The sequence below is a fragment of the Siniperca chuatsi genome, linkage group LG23 (assembly GCF_020085105.1).
Source record: "Siniperca chuatsi isolate FFG_IHB_CAS linkage group LG23, ASM2008510v1, whole genome shotgun sequence".
Lineage (NCBI taxonomy): Eukaryota > Metazoa > Chordata > Actinopteri > Centrarchiformes > Sinipercidae > Siniperca > Siniperca chuatsi.
The window spans coordinates 3,492,358-3,509,558 of record NC_058064.1 but is presented as its reverse complement, the minus strand read 5'-3'; the positions used below and the strand labels follow the sequence as shown (position 1 = coordinate 3,509,558).

At 39.6% G+C, this 17,201-nt stretch overlaps 1 protein-coding gene and 1 long non-coding RNA gene across 4 annotated transcripts in view; one reads left to right on the top strand and one right to left on the bottom strand.

The window, feature by feature from the left end:
- usp6nl (USP6 N-terminal like) overlaps positions 1 to 12,223 on the top strand; it is an 83,971-nt gene extending 71,748 nt beyond the window's left edge. For all 3 annotated transcript variants that reach the window (XM_044185878.1, XM_044185875.1, XM_044185876.1), the window contains 7 exons: positions 732 to 780; positions 1,263 to 1,383; positions 2,647 to 2,741; positions 4,587 to 4,652; positions 5,146 to 5,245; positions 5,342 to 5,494; positions 9,469 to 12,223. In XM_044185878.1, coding sequence (XP_044041813.1) covers positions 732 to 780; positions 1,263 to 1,383; positions 2,647 to 2,741; positions 4,587 to 4,652; positions 5,146 to 5,245; positions 5,342 to 5,494; positions 9,469 to 11,075 — 2,191 coding nt within the window. In that variant the 3' untranslated portion in view covers positions 11,076 to 12,223. The remainder of the gene's footprint in view (positions 1 to 731; positions 781 to 1,262; positions 1,384 to 2,646; positions 2,742 to 4,586; positions 4,653 to 5,145; positions 5,246 to 5,341; positions 5,495 to 9,468) is intronic.
- LOC122871152 lies at positions 1,390 to 9,462 on the bottom strand. Its single transcript, XR_006376802.1, has 4 exons — positions 8,569 to 9,462; positions 5,347 to 5,500; positions 2,641 to 2,738; positions 1,390 to 2,535 (listed from the first exon to the last, which is right to left on the bottom strand). It is a non-coding gene; the product is annotated as an uncharacterized LOC122871152 (long non-coding RNA).
- Positions 12,224 to 17,201: the final 4,978 nt, after the last annotated feature.

The following is a 17,201-nucleotide window of genomic DNA, read 5'->3' as shown; positions in this document are numbered from 1 at the left end:
AAAGGTTTAAAAACACTCACAGGTGTCAGTATTTATATACTGTAACTCCACACTGTTTTACCATTGTATTGATTCTGTTTTGTATCTGTCAGACATGCACTTATCTTCATTATCTTAGTCCTGCATATCTTTGCCTCTATTTTTGCTGCTAACTGCTATAAATGTATTTTCACACTTTACATAAGTATACTGTCAGGCTAGAGCAATATGTTTTTGTGGTTTAATTAATTACATATAGAAAATGTAAATAATCAAAAGAAGGTGGTAAATCTGCCCTAACCAATTCCTAAAATGTGAAGCCCCAAAGCTTTCCTAATATGGAAGTGAGACGGCTCATGTCCCCTTTTTCTGTTTGGACTTCTGCTTTGTTATGTAGATTTGACAACAGTTTCTCATGAATTTTAAGCCAAAGAGAATCAGCAACCAGCTGCAGCTCTCGTATACTCTATACAGCAACGACACCTGTTTTAACACCATTTTAATGATTTTTTTTCATGCTACTGCTCTGAAATTAAGAAACATATTGGCCCTCGCAGCAACACAACTCAGTCTTGCACTTTCATTCCCACGTGCGAAGGGAATGTTTTACTTCACATTTATTTATTTTACACCTGAGAGGCTTCTAGGCCGAACACATGCATTTGAACTGGAAGTTAAAAGCTGTTAGAATACAGAACCAAAACTATGAATGATGATTGTGGTACTAAACTCTGGATTGTTTGTGTCCTCAGGCAGCAGGCTCTGTTCCACGTCCTCACAGCCTACTCCATGTACAACACGGTGAGTCATTCACACTGACTGCAGAGGTTACTATACTTTTACTATCTTTTCAGGTGGCAGCGTTTGTGTTTCTGGATTTCCAAGCTGTCACTTCAGGTTTTGGATGCATTTTCACAAGTGACAGATTAATCAACAACAAATCATTTCCACAACTTTTAATGTTTCCCACTAAATGCAGATCTCAGAGGTAATAATTAATTACATGAGGTCCCTGTATAATACTAGCTGCACATAAATAAGATTTACAAACGTAAATTGTGCAGATAAAAAAAAAATCAAGTTCAAATGAATGAGGACTAATGCATTTTAATTAATTTAAATGCAAAGAATGTAAGTAATCCTACACTTCATTTTAGAAGTTACATTATTCACTTCATTCATGTTGCCTCACATTAGCAAAGAAGAAAATACAGTTCATGGCACATGGACACAAGCAGTAAGGAATCAACTCATCACCATTACCCGACTGTGTGTGTTTGCAGGAGGTGGGCTACTGCCAGGGCATGAGTCAGATCACAGCTCTGCTGCTGATCTACATGAATGAAGAGGACGCCTTCTGGGCTCTGGTCAAACTACTGTCTGGGCAGAAGCATGCCATGCATGGTAACACATATAAACACACTTTTATGGGTAAAGGGGAAAAAGAGAAAAAGTTTGGTTATCTCCTGCAGCATATTCTACTTTAACAGCCGAAGTCCACAGGATGCGGCTGCCGGAGACCATCTGCTGCCTTTCAGCTGATGTGAAAGGAGCGTCTCACTTGTTGCTCTTTGCTTTCGCTCCGATATCTTAATGCATTGGGTCTATTTCTGCTGGAGGAGAATGCAACGTGAAATTCATATACATTTGAGTTTCTGACTTTGTCTCAGCACACAAACAAAACTATTTTTTCTTCAGATTAAAAGTTCATTCTTGACTTGGAAACAGCAGCTGGTAAAAAAAAATCTCACCACAAGGTCTATTACTAGCTGTTCCTGTAGAATATCACATGATATTCCTCAGCAGATGGCGTATGCCCAGTTGAAAGTAGATGTTTAAATTTCTTTGAAGAAAATTTGAACATTAAAAACTGCAGAACAGCTACTAATGAACCTTGTGGGGAGGTTTTTTGTCAACTAGATTTTCTTGGAGAGGGAGGGAGACAGCAATAGTTTTCCTGCTGGTAATATACACCATTTAGGAAACACAAATACTCAACAGTGTGGGTAGAAATGAAAATGTTGCTGTATTTAACATGCTTGTAAAACACAAAACAGCCGCATCCAGTGGACATCGGTGGTGTTAATGTGTTAAAAACACTGAAGTGGCTGGTAGGGACACAGTCTTCTGACCATGATTATCAAGTGCTAATTTGACATTTATTCAAAACAAGACCCTGACTAAAAAGGTATTAAACTGTCCCCTGTTTTTTTTTTTTCATTGAAACCTTGTGAGACTTGTGCCTCAGGACCTTTGCTGGTCTTGATAAAATTATCAACAGAAAGACATCAGTGAGGAGGAACTCAGGACAAATTAGCAAGCAGGCATGCTGCAGCAAGGAGCTCATAAATCTCTAGCAACTGACACTAAAACCTCCATAAAAGGCCAAGATCACTACACTAAGGAATATGCATTATATACTATATACATACACGTTTTAAGGGATTATCACCAATTGGCCCTGAAAGCCAGGAATATGTACAACCAACTAAAGAGAAGATGTGGACTTACAGTTGAGCTTTTACAGCTGCTTTCTGTTGCCATCATGAAGCTCAACTGGAAAAGATGAAGGTTTTTGTTTAATGGCAGGCCAAGAGAATAAGAGACAGCTGAAAATTAAGTCAGCCCAGTTAACCTGATCATCCCTTCTTCTGTCCTCACCTTTAGGGTTTTTTGTCCCCGGCTTCCCGAAGCTGATGCGTTTCCAGGAGCACCACGACCGCATCCTCAAGAAGATGATGCCCAAACTGAAACAACACCTGGTGAGACACGCAACACTGCTGGAGCGATAAATAATGCAACAAGTGCTGAATAATATAACAACTGCATAATGTTATTGTATTAGAACACTTCCTGTATTTGCAGTAGCATTACAACAGCTTGTGTCCAGCCAGTCTTAAAAAAACCTGGGCTTGATCCCACCCTCCTGGATAACTACCGCCCAATATCCAAATTGCCTTTTATTTAGAAGATTCTCGAAAAACTTGTATCTAAGCAGCTCCTTGCTGCTGTGGAAAACAATAATACCTTTGAAAAGTTCCAATCTGGCTTTCGTCAACACCACAGCACTGAGACAGCCCTTCTCAAAGTCACTAATGACCTTTTAATGAATGCAGACGCAGGCATGTGTTCAATTCTTGTGCTGTTGGACATAAGTGCTGCCTTTGATACAATTGATCATGGCATTCTTTTAGACAGACTGAGGCACTGGGTGGGCATATCTGGAACTGCACTAGACTGGTTCGCATCTTATCTGTCCAATAGGAAATTCTGTGTTAGCATTAATAACTTCAAGTCATCCTTTTCCCATATCAAGTATGGTGTGCCTCAAGGTTCAATTCTGGGACCAATATTGTTCTCCTTATACATGCTTCCCTTGGGTGATGTAATCCGCAGACATGGTATTTCTTTTCATTGTTATGCGGATGACACACAGTTGTACCTCCCTGTCAAGCCCACTGACCTTAGTACGCTGAGTTCTCTGCAGGACTGCCTGTCTGACATAAAAATTGGATGTCGATAAATTTTCTTCAGCTCAACTCAAATAAAACTGAAATCCTTGTTATTGGGCCCCAACACATCACTAAACAAATACTGCCATCCACTGGTAACCTGTCACAACATATCAAGCCTGTTGCACGAAATCTTGGTGTCCTGTTTGATAGCAATTTATGTTTTGAGCAACATATCACTAAGCTTGTCCAATCATGTTTCTATCACCTCAGAAACATTGCAAAAATACGATCTATTTTAAATCTTAGTGATGCAGAAACTGTTGTGCATGCTTTTATCTCCTCACGCCTTGATTATTGTAACAGCCTGTTCACTTGTCTTAATCAAAAGCTCTGACACGACTGCAGACTGTACAAAACTCAGCTGCTAGGCTGTTAACCAGGACCAAGAAGTATGACCACATAACACCTGTTTTAGCCTCTTTACACTGGCTCCCTGTTGGTTTTAGGATTGATTTTAAGATCTTGTTGATTACTTTAAGGCTCTTCATGGCCTGGCCCCAGATTATATTTTAGACCTTGTAATCCCTTATGAACCTTCACGTAGTTTGAGATCTTCGGGCAGGGGTCTCCTGTCTGTTCCTGAGTCCAGGATGAAAACTAAAGGGGACAGAGCTTTTGCTATCAGGGCCCCGAGGCTCTGGAACAACTTGCCCAAGAAATTAGGTTGTCTGAGTCAGTGTCTTCGTTTAAATCTCGTCTCAAAACACATTTTTATCTGAAAGCATATCCTGATTTTACGTGAACTGGCTGTTTATTTTACTGTTTATTTTATTGCTTTTCTGTATTTCATGTGTTTTATTTCTTTATATTTCGTCATTCACTGTTATTTTATTTTTCTTGTTGTGAAGCACTTTGTACTTTGTTTTGATAAGTGCTCTATAAATAAAGTTTTATTATTATTACTTGATACACTGTAACTTGTGGTGAATATACTGGTCATATTTATGTTTCCTGGACATTTAGAAGGAATTTTTTTATATATATATTCTGACAAGTGACAAATTATATAGATGATATTACATTATCATACTCAACAGTAACCTCCCTGCTCAATGCACTGAATACGTTTTGGGTTTGTTTGTGCTGCTGCAGGACAACCAAGAGGTGTTAACTAGCCTCTACACCATGAAGTGGTTCTTCCAGTGCTTCCTGGACAGAGTGAGTACATTAACAGCAAGCTCACCCCATATATGAAAATGTAACAAAACTGCTGCTATAGGTTGTTTTTTCCACGCCAATGGGAACATTTCTTTGTTTCACGTTTAAGTGATCCCCCTTCACCATACTGTTAATAATAATGTTCTCTGGTCAGCTAATTGATGTTAAAATAAAAGCAACTTCAAATCCACACTAAATGATATGCGATAACATCAGCCTTTTAAAAGGATAAGTCTGGAGATATTCTGTATTTTTGTTGTTGTCATCAAATCCCATGAAAAGACCAAAACTAACAGGGTAGAAAAGTCAGAAAGTATTGACAGACGGACTAAAATATTGTGGGATTTGTTGACAACAACAAAAATGCCGACACATAGCCAGCCTTATCCTTTATGGCCAATGTGAGACAAAGAAATATATCAATCATTCTACAAGAAGCGTACAGGGAAAACAATAAGAAGATCCTCTGAGCATTTGTTCTGTTTGTGTCCAGACTCCCTTCACCCTCACCCTCAGGATCTGGGACATCTACATCTTTGAGGGTGAAAGACTGCTGCCCGCCATGTCCTACACTATCCTCAAACTGCACAAGAGTAAGACTGTTTACACAGTGGTACCCGCTGGTGTCTACCTCTCAAAGACTGAAAGTGTCTTATTTGTGAGTGTGTGTGTGTGTGTGTGATTTACAGAGCACCTGTTGAAGTTGTCCATGGAAGAGCTGGTGGAGTTTCTGCAGGCGACGTTGTCCAAAGATTTCTTCTTCGAGGACGACTTTGTGATTGAGCAGCTACAGGCGTCCATGATGGAGCTCAGGAGGGCAAAGCTGGATCTGCCCGCACCAGGTACTGCTACAGCACGAAGCACACAGACAAAGTATAACCAGCTATAATACGGAAAGGGACATTTTTGACTGTGATTTTTGGTCCAGTGGTGATGTGGCTGCAACAGGTGCAAGAGAACCAGAGAGAGACAACTATAAACTGATACACTGCTCTGTTCTTATTCGCATTTTTATGCAGAACTAATTAATAGTATGCTGAAGCCCTTTACCTAAACCAATACAATATACACAAGTATGCATGAGTAAGTAGTAGTCATTATTATTATTAGGTTTTCAGCACCCTTAATTAGTCTGAGAAACAATTAACAATGATAACACTTTTTATAAAACTGAATCTTTTTGGGGGTTTGGCTGTTGGTCAGACAAACAAAGCTTTTTCACTACTTTGAGATTTTATAAACTCAACTATTATTCGAAAAAGTTACATAAATATGTCCACATTTAAAAAAATAGCTGCAATCTATACTGATGTGGTCCCTTAAAAAGACACCAAATCGGTCAAACAACACCCAGAGTCGACTTGACAGTGAAACAAATGCCCCTTCAGATATTATGGCTTCGACGTGGCAGTGCATGTGTACTGTGGCTTCCTGCTGCGCTTTAGCTTACAGCTGTATTTGCAATAGTAGTAGTGTGTCTCCTCATTAATCTGCCTTCTCTCCCTCTTCTTTCAAACGATGTTAGCCAACAACAACAAAAGTGTGGCCGTGAGTGGGGGCCACATTCCCTCCTACAACAGTAACCGGTGGGCTATCCTGACTGGTCTTCCCTCTCCATGTCTCTGTCCATCTGTCCCTCAGTCAGTCTTGTTTGTCCTGTCTGTCTCCTGTCTGTCCAACAGTTTTTTCTTCACAAACTAGTCTTCCAGCAGTTTTTAATCCCCCACATAATATTTTTAACTAAGTTCCGATGCATTGCTTCAGTGCTTATTTGGAGTCCTGCAGTGGCTGGCTCTCCTCTTGTCTTTCTATCTTCAGCTTTTTTACTCCCATGTTTTGATTCCAAAGTGGTTGCACCTCTGTCCTTAAAGGTCTTTCAGGTGACAATGTGCCCTCTGGTGGCCATCTAAAGGCACTGCATGACTGTTTTTAATCAACAGCTGATGTACATTGACTATTTAAACCTGCAGTTTATTATTATTATTATAAAAAAATGGCTACTCTCCTAAATTAACCTGGCTTTTCTCAGGGTACAACCTGGAGCTCTATGTCAAAGAAATATACTTTAAAATTTATACATTTACTGAATGGATCTACACCTGTCCTCAATCTTTTTCAGGTTCCTATGTCATCTTCCTCCTGTATTTAGTCATTAGCCAGTTAGTCCTCTATAACAGCAGGAGCCACTTGCTTTTTAAGATATTTGACTTTAATACTGTAGCTGAAGAAGGAACCAGAACTTTCCTTTCTTCCAGAGCCCACACAACTATAACAGTAGCTGTCTGTTCGTTTCCCTGCCCGCTGACAAGATAATGAGCCACTTTTCCAACACTGGAGGCTTTTGTTTAACTTTTCTTTTAACAACCATCTGCTACCACATTTGCTGCTGTGCAGGATATTTTTTAATCTGCATTTTTGTATCTGAATTGGCTGAACTGTGAGAAATGACAGTGGTTTTATGGTTCTGTAGTTTGAGTTAAGAGATGGTCTCCTCCTTTTCCTAACCACCATCACCACTGCAGTATAATTTACTCTGCAAACACCAGCTGGATGAATCTCTGATCTAGAGTGGCTTTCTGTCACTAACCCCTGCAAAAACTGAGCTGTTCATTTGTGCTGATATTGAGTTTAATTTTGTCCCTTCAGGACAAAAGATAAGAAAAGTGCTGCACACTGTCCAAAGCCTGAAACTACAAAATTATGAGCAGACAGACAACTGTTTGGAGGGAACATTCTTGTCAAACCAAACATTTCTTATCTTTTTTTACTGTTGACTGTAGACTTTCATACAAAAGGAAGAATCTGATTTTATGACCCTCAAAATCCAAGAACATCACTATGCTTTTATTGTCCTCAGACCTTTGTAAGGGAGGAAAAAGCCTCTACAAAAGCATTTATACTATCACGTTGTAAATGGAGCTCCTTAAGGCGAGGTTAGGCAGGTTTCATTGTTTTATAGACACTGAAATCACTTCCTCTTTCTGGATGTGTGAAATAAAAACAATACCGATACCTGCTAGCGGCCAGCAATATGGTGGCCTCGAACAGCTTAGTTATGAAGGAAGATGGAGGACAATAAAATCTTTTCGGCTCAAACAATGCTCATATACTTTAAAGGAAGATCCCTTAAACCACAGAATTAGATTTGAAACCATTTGTACACACTTTGAGTTTAAAATAAAAACAACTGTACTACACTATAGGAAAGTCTTTAGTTCCTATTGTTGAGTCATTCAATAAGTGAAATATACACTGTAGGAAAAGTATATACATCCCACAGGTTAATTACGTCAGTGATAAATATTTGATCAAACATATTTCATATGTCATGCTGCATAGCTCTTACATTCAGGTTTTTAACAAATTTCCATTAAAAATTGTTGTAATTTGAGCCATTAAAATATGAAGAAAAAACCCATCTTAGAATTTTAACTTAGCGAATGTATTGACGTTACAATGGTCTTAAAAGTTAATTTAGTTTGATAAACAGTGAAATCATTTCCACACGAGTTTTTAAAAAATGTATGTTTTTGATTGTTTAAGCTACAAGATGAAGCAAAAAATTTTGTGAAAAAGCTGATAATGAAACGTCTGTACATCCCACGGTCAGACATACATTTTTGATCAAACTGTCATGCTGCATATTTATATATATATATATATATATATATATATATATATATATATAGAGAGAGAGAGAGAGAGAGAGAGAGAGAGAGAGAGAGAGAGAGAGAGAGAGAGAGAGAGAGAGAGAGAGAGAGAGAGAGAGAGAGAGAGAGAGAGAGATTGTGGCTAAAAAGGTTTTGAGCATTTACTTAAAACTAAAAAATTACAATTTTTTTCAAGATTCAGAGGAAGTGTAAACCATCATCCTGCCTGTACTGTATCTAAAAATACGTAGAGGAACTGTTGTTACCTGTATTGTTGCCAGGATAGTCTCCAGTGAATAGATTCCTGAAGGAAGACAAAACTGTATTAATTTGGTGCTAGAAAAAGCACTTTGCAACACTAATCCAGTTCAGATCAACAATGACGAGGTTAGTTCGTACTCGGGCAGTGGATAAACTCGACATAGACAGACACTTTAATTTGTGGCTTCAGTGCCAATAAGTTCACTTCCTGGATCACTCCATCTTCCTCCAGCTGCTGTCCTGACTCTGGTGATCACACTTTTCCTTACAGTCCCCAACAACACCCGGCGTCACCATCACTGTCTGCACACTGTATATGTTCTTGTCAACTGTACTTTATTTTTTTTCTGACATAAAGCATTAGTTTTAAGTATTAATGGCATAACTTGTCACATGTACTGGTTGTAGAATAGTAACTTTGGTAGCTGAGTAGTAAGTTGAGAAATATTGCTGTGGCTTTAATGCTTGTACTTACAAGTCTCGGTACATTTAACAAGGTTCATTAATCAAGAACTATTTCTGTATGACCTTTCAAGTCCAGGGCTACTGCCGCAGCTAAGTACAGTTTAATGAAATTGAGTGAAACCCATAATTTCAGAGACCACTCAATTGAGTGTCACTTCCTAATTGAGCCCCTCCAGCAAGCTGGGAATTAATATCAAACACTATTTCTGATGTTTTTTTCTGTCTTTTGCTCTTTGCCTGTTGAGATGTGATTATGTGTCATCATGAATGTAATTCTCCTTTATTTTTACCTCTCTATGGCAGTGGTGTTGCATGAATCCATGTCCCTGTTGTGACTCCTCATCTGATGTGAATCTGCGCCACACAGTGTGTTAAACATCATCGTTCAGTTTTGCTTCCTGATGGTGTTCTAATATGTTTCCACTGTTTTGCTCTTGCAGGTAAAGAGGAAGAGTTTCCCAAGAAGCCTCTAGGGCAGCTTCCTCCTGAGCTGGCAGCAGCAGGGGTGAACCATGTGGCCAACGGTCAAAGTCATGCCGAGCCAGCAGAGCCTCCCAGGGACCCGAGTCCTGTACCAGAGCGCCAGCGGGACAGTCGACCCCACAGCCAGTCACGCCGAGACTCGCTGGAGAAGCCGATCCGCCACCACAAAGCTGACAAGAGGGATGGCCGCTCCAGGGGATCAGGGGAGATTCCCAATGAGCATCAAAAGCAGTCCAACTCCACCACGCCTGAGAGGAGAGCAACACCACCCTCAGCCCCCACCCCTAAACCACAATTCAGCACGGTGGATAGACGGAAGCCTCAGAGCCACGCCACCGCCAACCATAACTCCAACGCAGCCTCCAGCTCTCACAGAGACATCACTCCCCGCTGGTTCAAACCCTCCGAGACAAAGCTGGAAGCAGCCAAAGCGGCAGCAGCCCGGGAGGTTCATCGGAGCCGAGGGGCATCGCCGGCCCCTTCCAGCCCAGAAGACACTGCTCTGCCCCACCGCCGGCCACGCTCCAAGGGCTTCGTCCCTGGCTCCGACCGAGGCTCCAACGCCTCCCAGTACGACAACGTACCAGGGCTGCCGGAGCAGGATTTCGAGATCCTGGAGCTTGACGGACCTCCGTCCAGAATGAGGACCCCTCGCAGTGAGACACCTTTCAGTGTATCATCCCTCCATCAGGGCAGCCCCAGCCGCGGACCCAGCCTGGCTGGGAGCGTTGTCTCCGTCGCATCAGGGCCCAGGATGGCCAAACTCCCTCCTCCTCCCTTTTCCCACAACAGTCCAGCAGGTGTCCAGGCCAGCTACCCTGGCAGCCAGAGCCAGTACCACACTCCTCCGCAGCAGCATTCCCCGGGCAGAACTACTACTGAGGTCCCCATCTTCCATCCTGCTTACAGCGTAAGCCTGGACAACAGAGGAGAAGACAAACTCTATGCTCCGCCCTCCCGATTTACCCCACCCTCTACCGTGGCGTATGGGGAACGAGCGTACGCCACCACTCAGCGGCAGACCAACAGCCTCTCCCCAGAGAAGGCTCTCATGAACAACTCCTTCGCCACCTACCGCAGGCAGCCACCATCTAGCTCCACCCACAACCCCCGAAACGCCAGGCCTCCCCCGGAGCACTCCTTGCAGCTGGAAACCCAGGGGAGCTCCACCCCTATCTACCTGCAACAGCTCACCTCCACCGCACAGGTCTACGCTCCAGTGGACTACAGGTTTGAGGGGCATCGGAGGGGCGAGGTGAACCCGCACTACCTCCCAGAGGGCGGGCCTCGGCGGCCTGTAGACGGGCTCCCGTGGGCGCTGGAGGGTGAGCTGCCCCCTCAATCCCCAGGTGGGATGCCGCGCTCGCCCAGCTTCCAGCGAGCCCAAATGTCTCCCGTTCAGGAGTTCACTTTTCCCGCCAACCCAGACGGCCTGCTTCACTACAGGACACAGTTCCAGGAGCAGCAGCCCGTCATAAGGCAACAGCTCCCCCAGCTGTTTGGAGGACCACACTACAGGCATGCACAGGAGGCATTTGCTATGCAGGAGTCCATGCTGCTGTGATAGAGAAAAGACACTGTAAAAAACTGAGGATTAGTCACTGACACTGTGGTAAAGACGAGCAGTAGTCCTAGCTTTGTTAGGAACCTGGTTTTGTTTCTGCTCTGTTCTTTGTGTGAAGTACTGACCTTCTGACTGTCACGCTGCATCGTAAAGTTGCAGGACACACCAGCCTCTTGACGTTTTTACTGATCACTTTAAAAAGAGAAAAAAGAAGAAAAACAAAACTGACTGAAGATTTAATTTTATTTTTGGATGTAAATCATTAACGAGAGGTGACAGTATATATCTTTTAGAGTCTGATATGTACAGTGGATTCTTTTGTTAATATGCTGAGTTGTTAGGGGAACATTCTCCTGAGAGAGCAAAACTCTTATTTTCCATCTTTATTTTTTTATATGTTACTTCCAAATATTTACATTAGAGGTCGATTTACTCTATATGCTTGTGAATGTTATTTTTCAAAAAAAGAGAAGAAATAATACTATGTCCAATGATAGAATTAAAGAGAATTGATGAACGGGTCACTAAGTTTTGATTTCCTTTTTAGTTTTTCCTTTTCAGTGACAATGTTCCTTCCAGATTAACTGATGTGCAATTAATTTTCTTTCATATGTGAAGTACAGTACATTGGGTATTTACATGTATTTGAGGCCAGTGTAGTTTTTGATAAAATTCCAACCCTGATTAGAGACTCGAGGAATAGCGCGCTAATTTGTGAGGGCTAATCATATATTTGTTTTTGTTTGATGGCTTTAAGCTATCTGATTTGCTATGTAACCATAGGTAACACATTTTTTAAAACTGCTGTACTGTTGTTACCACATCTTGAGCACATGCAGCCAGAGACGGATGTGAACTAGTTTCAGTACAAGTTTGCTTTATTTCATTATGTCTTATTATTCTCAACACTGTCATATCAACTACTGTTCAGCTGCTGGCACTTCCACTGGCATACAGAGTCATCTGGCACACAATTCAACATTTAATCAGTCACACTCCTTATTCCTCATACTGGGTTTTGAAGCAGTTACTCTCAAACAGTATTGCCATACTGTTCATTACATTCCCTAAGTTATCTTTTTGTTACACAACTAATTGCAGGCCATTCTGATACTTTGCTTAATAAAATGAAGTGGGGTGAAAATGAATCTTTGGCTCTGTCTTTGACTTGCTGTAAATCAGAGGTCGTATTATAGGCATGCATATCCTACCATTTTATTTCCGCTCATTTTTTAGTTGATACTCTTCCAGATAACAAGGAAAAACCGAGTATGCCTTGCTCTAGTGCTAAAATAATGAATCAATCGACAAAACAATAATATCCATTAATTTAAATCAATAATCTTATAACATACTAATCATTTAAGTCAAGCTAAAATGTCAGCTCCTCAAATGTGAGAATATGCTGCTTTTCTCTGTTTTATATCATTGTACATTAAATATCTTTGGGTTTTGGACTGTTGGTCGGACAAATTGAAATTGTGATGGGCATTTTTCACTATTTTCTGACATTTTATATTCTAAACAATCAAATTATTGACAGACTAATTCAGACTGAAAACCATTAAGTTGCAGCCATTTCTTAAAACCATTTTTCCCCAGTAAAGTAAGACTCAGACAAGAAAGGCTGATATATTTGATTTTAAAGTGTTTTAGATTTAGATTAGTTACTGACTTTCATCTTATCTAGAGCTGAAATAATTTGTGGATTAGTCGAGCAACAGAAAATACTATTTTGATCGATTAATCATTAAAATATTTTTTAAGCAAAAATACCAAATATTTCTTAGTTCCTTAGCTTCTCAAGTGTGAGAATTTCCAGCTTTCCTGTGTCTTATGTGATAGTAAATTGATAATTGGGAGTATTGCTTGGACAAAAAAGCCATTTGAAGAAATAAAATGTGGCTTTGGAAAACTGTAATGTGTATTTTTCACTATTTTCTGACATTTTCTAGACCAAATGATTAATCAAAACATTTAAAAATATACAGAAACAGTTTGTAAATTTAAGTGAGTTATACTGAAATAAATATTGTGCTGCTAAAGACATTATAATAAGAGCCTGTAGGAAGCCTAATAGCATCATTCAGCTGCCTGCTCACATACTGTTATTGTATCTTTCTGGATAAATATGTTTAAGGCGGCTTCAGAGGAATGTAATGTCAAGAGCTTTGCCGGATGAGCAAACTCTGGGGAACAACACAATCCTGCCTCTGATGCCTGCAAAGGATGTTTGTTGTCGGTGGTGTGAAGACTTGTGTAAATAGGATGACAAATCCGTGGAAAGAGATGCTCGTGATGCAGCGGGATGCTGCTTTGAACCCAAACATCTTCAGCCCAGTCAAGTTATTTTGGTACACAGTGGGAAACAACTTGCATAAATTAGAAGACAAATATTAGAGGAAAGCTCAGAATACCTCACTGGAATAAGTTGTTGATTGATCCAACGACATCTGAGACTGTGGGGAAGGTTTGGTACGCGATTGAAACAAACTTACTACAAAATACTATCAGCTGCCAAATACATGCTGGCACTACTGCCATGCACAGCCGAAGATTATGTTTTGTGAAACTGGAAATAAGAGCTGAAAGGATTAAATCGACTACTCAATTAAAAGAAAATTAATGTGCAACAATTTTGATAGTCAGCATAGTAATTTAGGTCATTTGTCAAGCAAAAATACGAAACATTTGCTTATTACATCTTCTCATATGTGAGGATTTGCTGCTTTTCTGTTTTTATATCATTGTAAATGATCATTGTTAATGTTTTAACTGCTCGTCAGTCAAAACAAGCCATTTCAAGACGTCACCTTCAGCTCTGGGAAAATGTTTTTCACCATTTCCTAAAATTTCATAGACTAAATTAATAGAGAAAAATATTCATAGATTAATCAATAACAAAAATAGTTATTAGTTGCAGCCCTAATGGAAATTTCACTTACTTAAATACTTTAATATTTTTAGTTATTGTTGGTAGAAAAGTATATGCTATAATAAAAGTTTTTTTCTGATCAGTTGACAGAAAACTGATCTGCAACAATTTTGATAATTAGTTATCAAGTGATAATTTGCTGCTTCCTTGTTATGTCTTTGTAAATTGAATATCTTTGAAATTGCTTATTTTGTCCGACAAACAATCTAAAGGCTAATGACCTTGCCGTCTGGAAAACTGTGACAGGCACTTTCACTTTTCACTGATACCAGATGAAAATAATTAGTTAGTTGCAGCTCTACACTGTTTTCCTCCAAAGAAATAGATTTAAATTACTTGAATATAAAGATCGAAGGTTACACTTCTGTTCCTGTGACATGTTCTAAAAATTTTTGATAGTACTCAACTACAGTTTTTCCAACAACCTTTAAACATCTATGAGGAACTGGCAGTGACCCACTGATCACAACTTCACTCTGCTTTCCCTTAGTGAGGCTTAAAAAAAATAACTTGTTCAGCCTATCTGCTTGGACAGCAAAGAGTATTTGTTTCTTGTGCAAGAATAAATGCATCCATATTGTCTGCAGTCAGTGTGCCTGTACCAAATGTTTACACTGACAAAGCCTTCCATCACTTATTTGGACAACAGTATTTGTACAGCCTCCTGGGGCCTGTACTACGAAGCAGGATTTGGGGTTCAGGTTGAGTGAGGTGAGTTCAGGTTTAACCCTGGGTTTTCAGTCCTACGACATAGCAGATCCTATGGAGCTCGGTGCGCGGAATAAAAAAAGAATAAAAAAATAAAAGCTTGGTGCGCGGATCGTAAGAGGATCTCTTAGGAGGGCAAGAGTGTTCAGAGACTGACGAAACCCTTGTACTTTACCGCTATCATCCTATAACAGAGACTGATTGAAGCACTAAAGCTGTGTACTTGTTGTACTTATATGAAAGTGAACCTACTTACTGCTTTAAATTGTGTTTTTATATTTATCTTTTGTTTCCTCCCAAGTCCATTTCACACCGCTCAGGATGCAGCTCAAAGAATAAGGCTAAAATAACCATACAGCCACGAGAATACATCTAAGCAACACATTAATTTAATGGTATAATCAAATCAACCTACCTTCCTATAATTTTTTCTTACAATTTTTAGGTTTATTTTAATTCTTAACTACTGAGTTACATTATACTTTATTCTTGAGGCTGCACTGCTCTATTTTAAGTCTGAATTCACCCATTGTCTTTCCATTTTATCCTTGGTGTTTTATTTACAGTTTTTAAATCATCCATTGTGTTTAAATTTTATTCCCTGTTTATATATTACTGTGTATTTTATTGTTGTGTTTTATGTGTAAAGCACTTTGGTTTTGATAAGTGCTATACAAATAATCTTTATTATTATAGTCAGATCTCATGCTCTAATGATGGGGCAGTGATATTATAAGCCTATTAATTAATTTACTCATTCACACAGTCTGCGGTTGTTTGGCTGCTGCGTTGCTTTCAGCTGGATTATGTGTTTAACTTCTTCGTATTTCTCTAATATTATATTTTTCTCTTAATTTGTAAAATATGCCGCTCTGCTGCGAGTAGTGGTCCCACGCTGCAAACACCGCCCCTTTTGTGTGAACGTGCTCATGACTGCTTATCCCGACTGCGGTTGTAAGGGTTAGTGAAGCCAGATAACGAAGAGAGATCCATATGTTGAACTTGCTTCAGATTAACACAATCACACCATCAAATGGCCATTCAGTAAAACTACAACCTGATACATCAGTGTCAAAGTCACATTGTGCACTGAACTGTGTCTTATTCCCATCACCTCAGAGATTAACAACCTGTCTCTAACATAAAATTAAACTTCTAAGATTTCTTCAAATAAAAATAAAAAAACATTCCTCTTTATAGCAGCACCCTAAAAATAAAAACTAACCAAATTATGGATCATTCACATATCTTGCACATACATTAAAAGATAATGTGCCTGTAAAAAATTATCACTACAACCAGCAACGGGTAAAATTTACCTGCTGCTGTTTTTCCGATTATATGTCACTTTGTTTCAATACAATATTCAAGTCCCCCAGTCTTTGACTTTTCCTAAAAGTGTGTTATGTAGCACCCCCCTACAATTTTGGAATTGATTCGAATGGTTTTCTTTTCAATAAATATTTTTATATGCGTAATTGTTTAGATGCACGCCAGTCCGAAACAAACAAGCAGGAAGAACGCCCTTGATTCTTATTCTACATCATCATCATCATCACGTAGGTCTATAAAAACACTGCAATAGTCGATTGTTTGTTCTAAAATGTGTGCTGCATTTAAATTCAGACTGTGTTTAGAATATAACTGCAACAGCGCGGAGAGGATGGCATCAAGAGAGCCACTGCGTGTGGATGTGCCCTTCACAGGTGCAGAAGAGCGCAGGAGAAAGTGACCTGGGATGCTGTTTGTGGAAAGTGCACACCCAAGGTGCCGAGTGGGTTTGAGCAACACGTAGCAGAAATAATCACAAAATCAGTAATAGCGGATAAATTTTACCTGTTGGCGGTTTTAGGTATACAGCGACTCCTGGAGATTCTAGTGTTAATCCCTAAACCCAGGTTCTGTTGATTAGCGCTAACTAAAAAAAAATTATAAATTCATTTTTGATTAATCTGCTGAATATTTTATGGATTAATCATTTAGTCAATGAAATGTCAAAAGAAATTATGAAATCAACAGTCCAAAAACATTAAATTTACAGTGATGCAAAACAGAGAAAAGTAGCAAATCCTCACATATCTGGCATTTATTTTTTTCTTGATAAATGATGAATAATTAACTGAATATTAAAACTTATTAAAATTGTTGCCAATTAATGGAGGAACAGTTTCAGCACTAAAACGGACCCTTTTTTGCAAACGGTTAAAACAGATTTGTTCTTTGAGGGAGATCTTTAAAAAATGGGAGAAAATATCCCCCAAAACGGTTTCTCCCAACTCATTATTTAATATCCGATGGTGTGGCAGACCCAAAGCAACAGAGCTGTTGCCATCCAACAAACATGTTTCCATTTCTACTATCAATTCTCTTGATAATGAAAATAATTCTGTCAAAAATGAACTTGATTGACCGTTTAGTTATAAAATGTGAAAAAACAGTGAAAAATGCCCATCAAAATTTCCTTAAGCCCGAGGTGACATCTT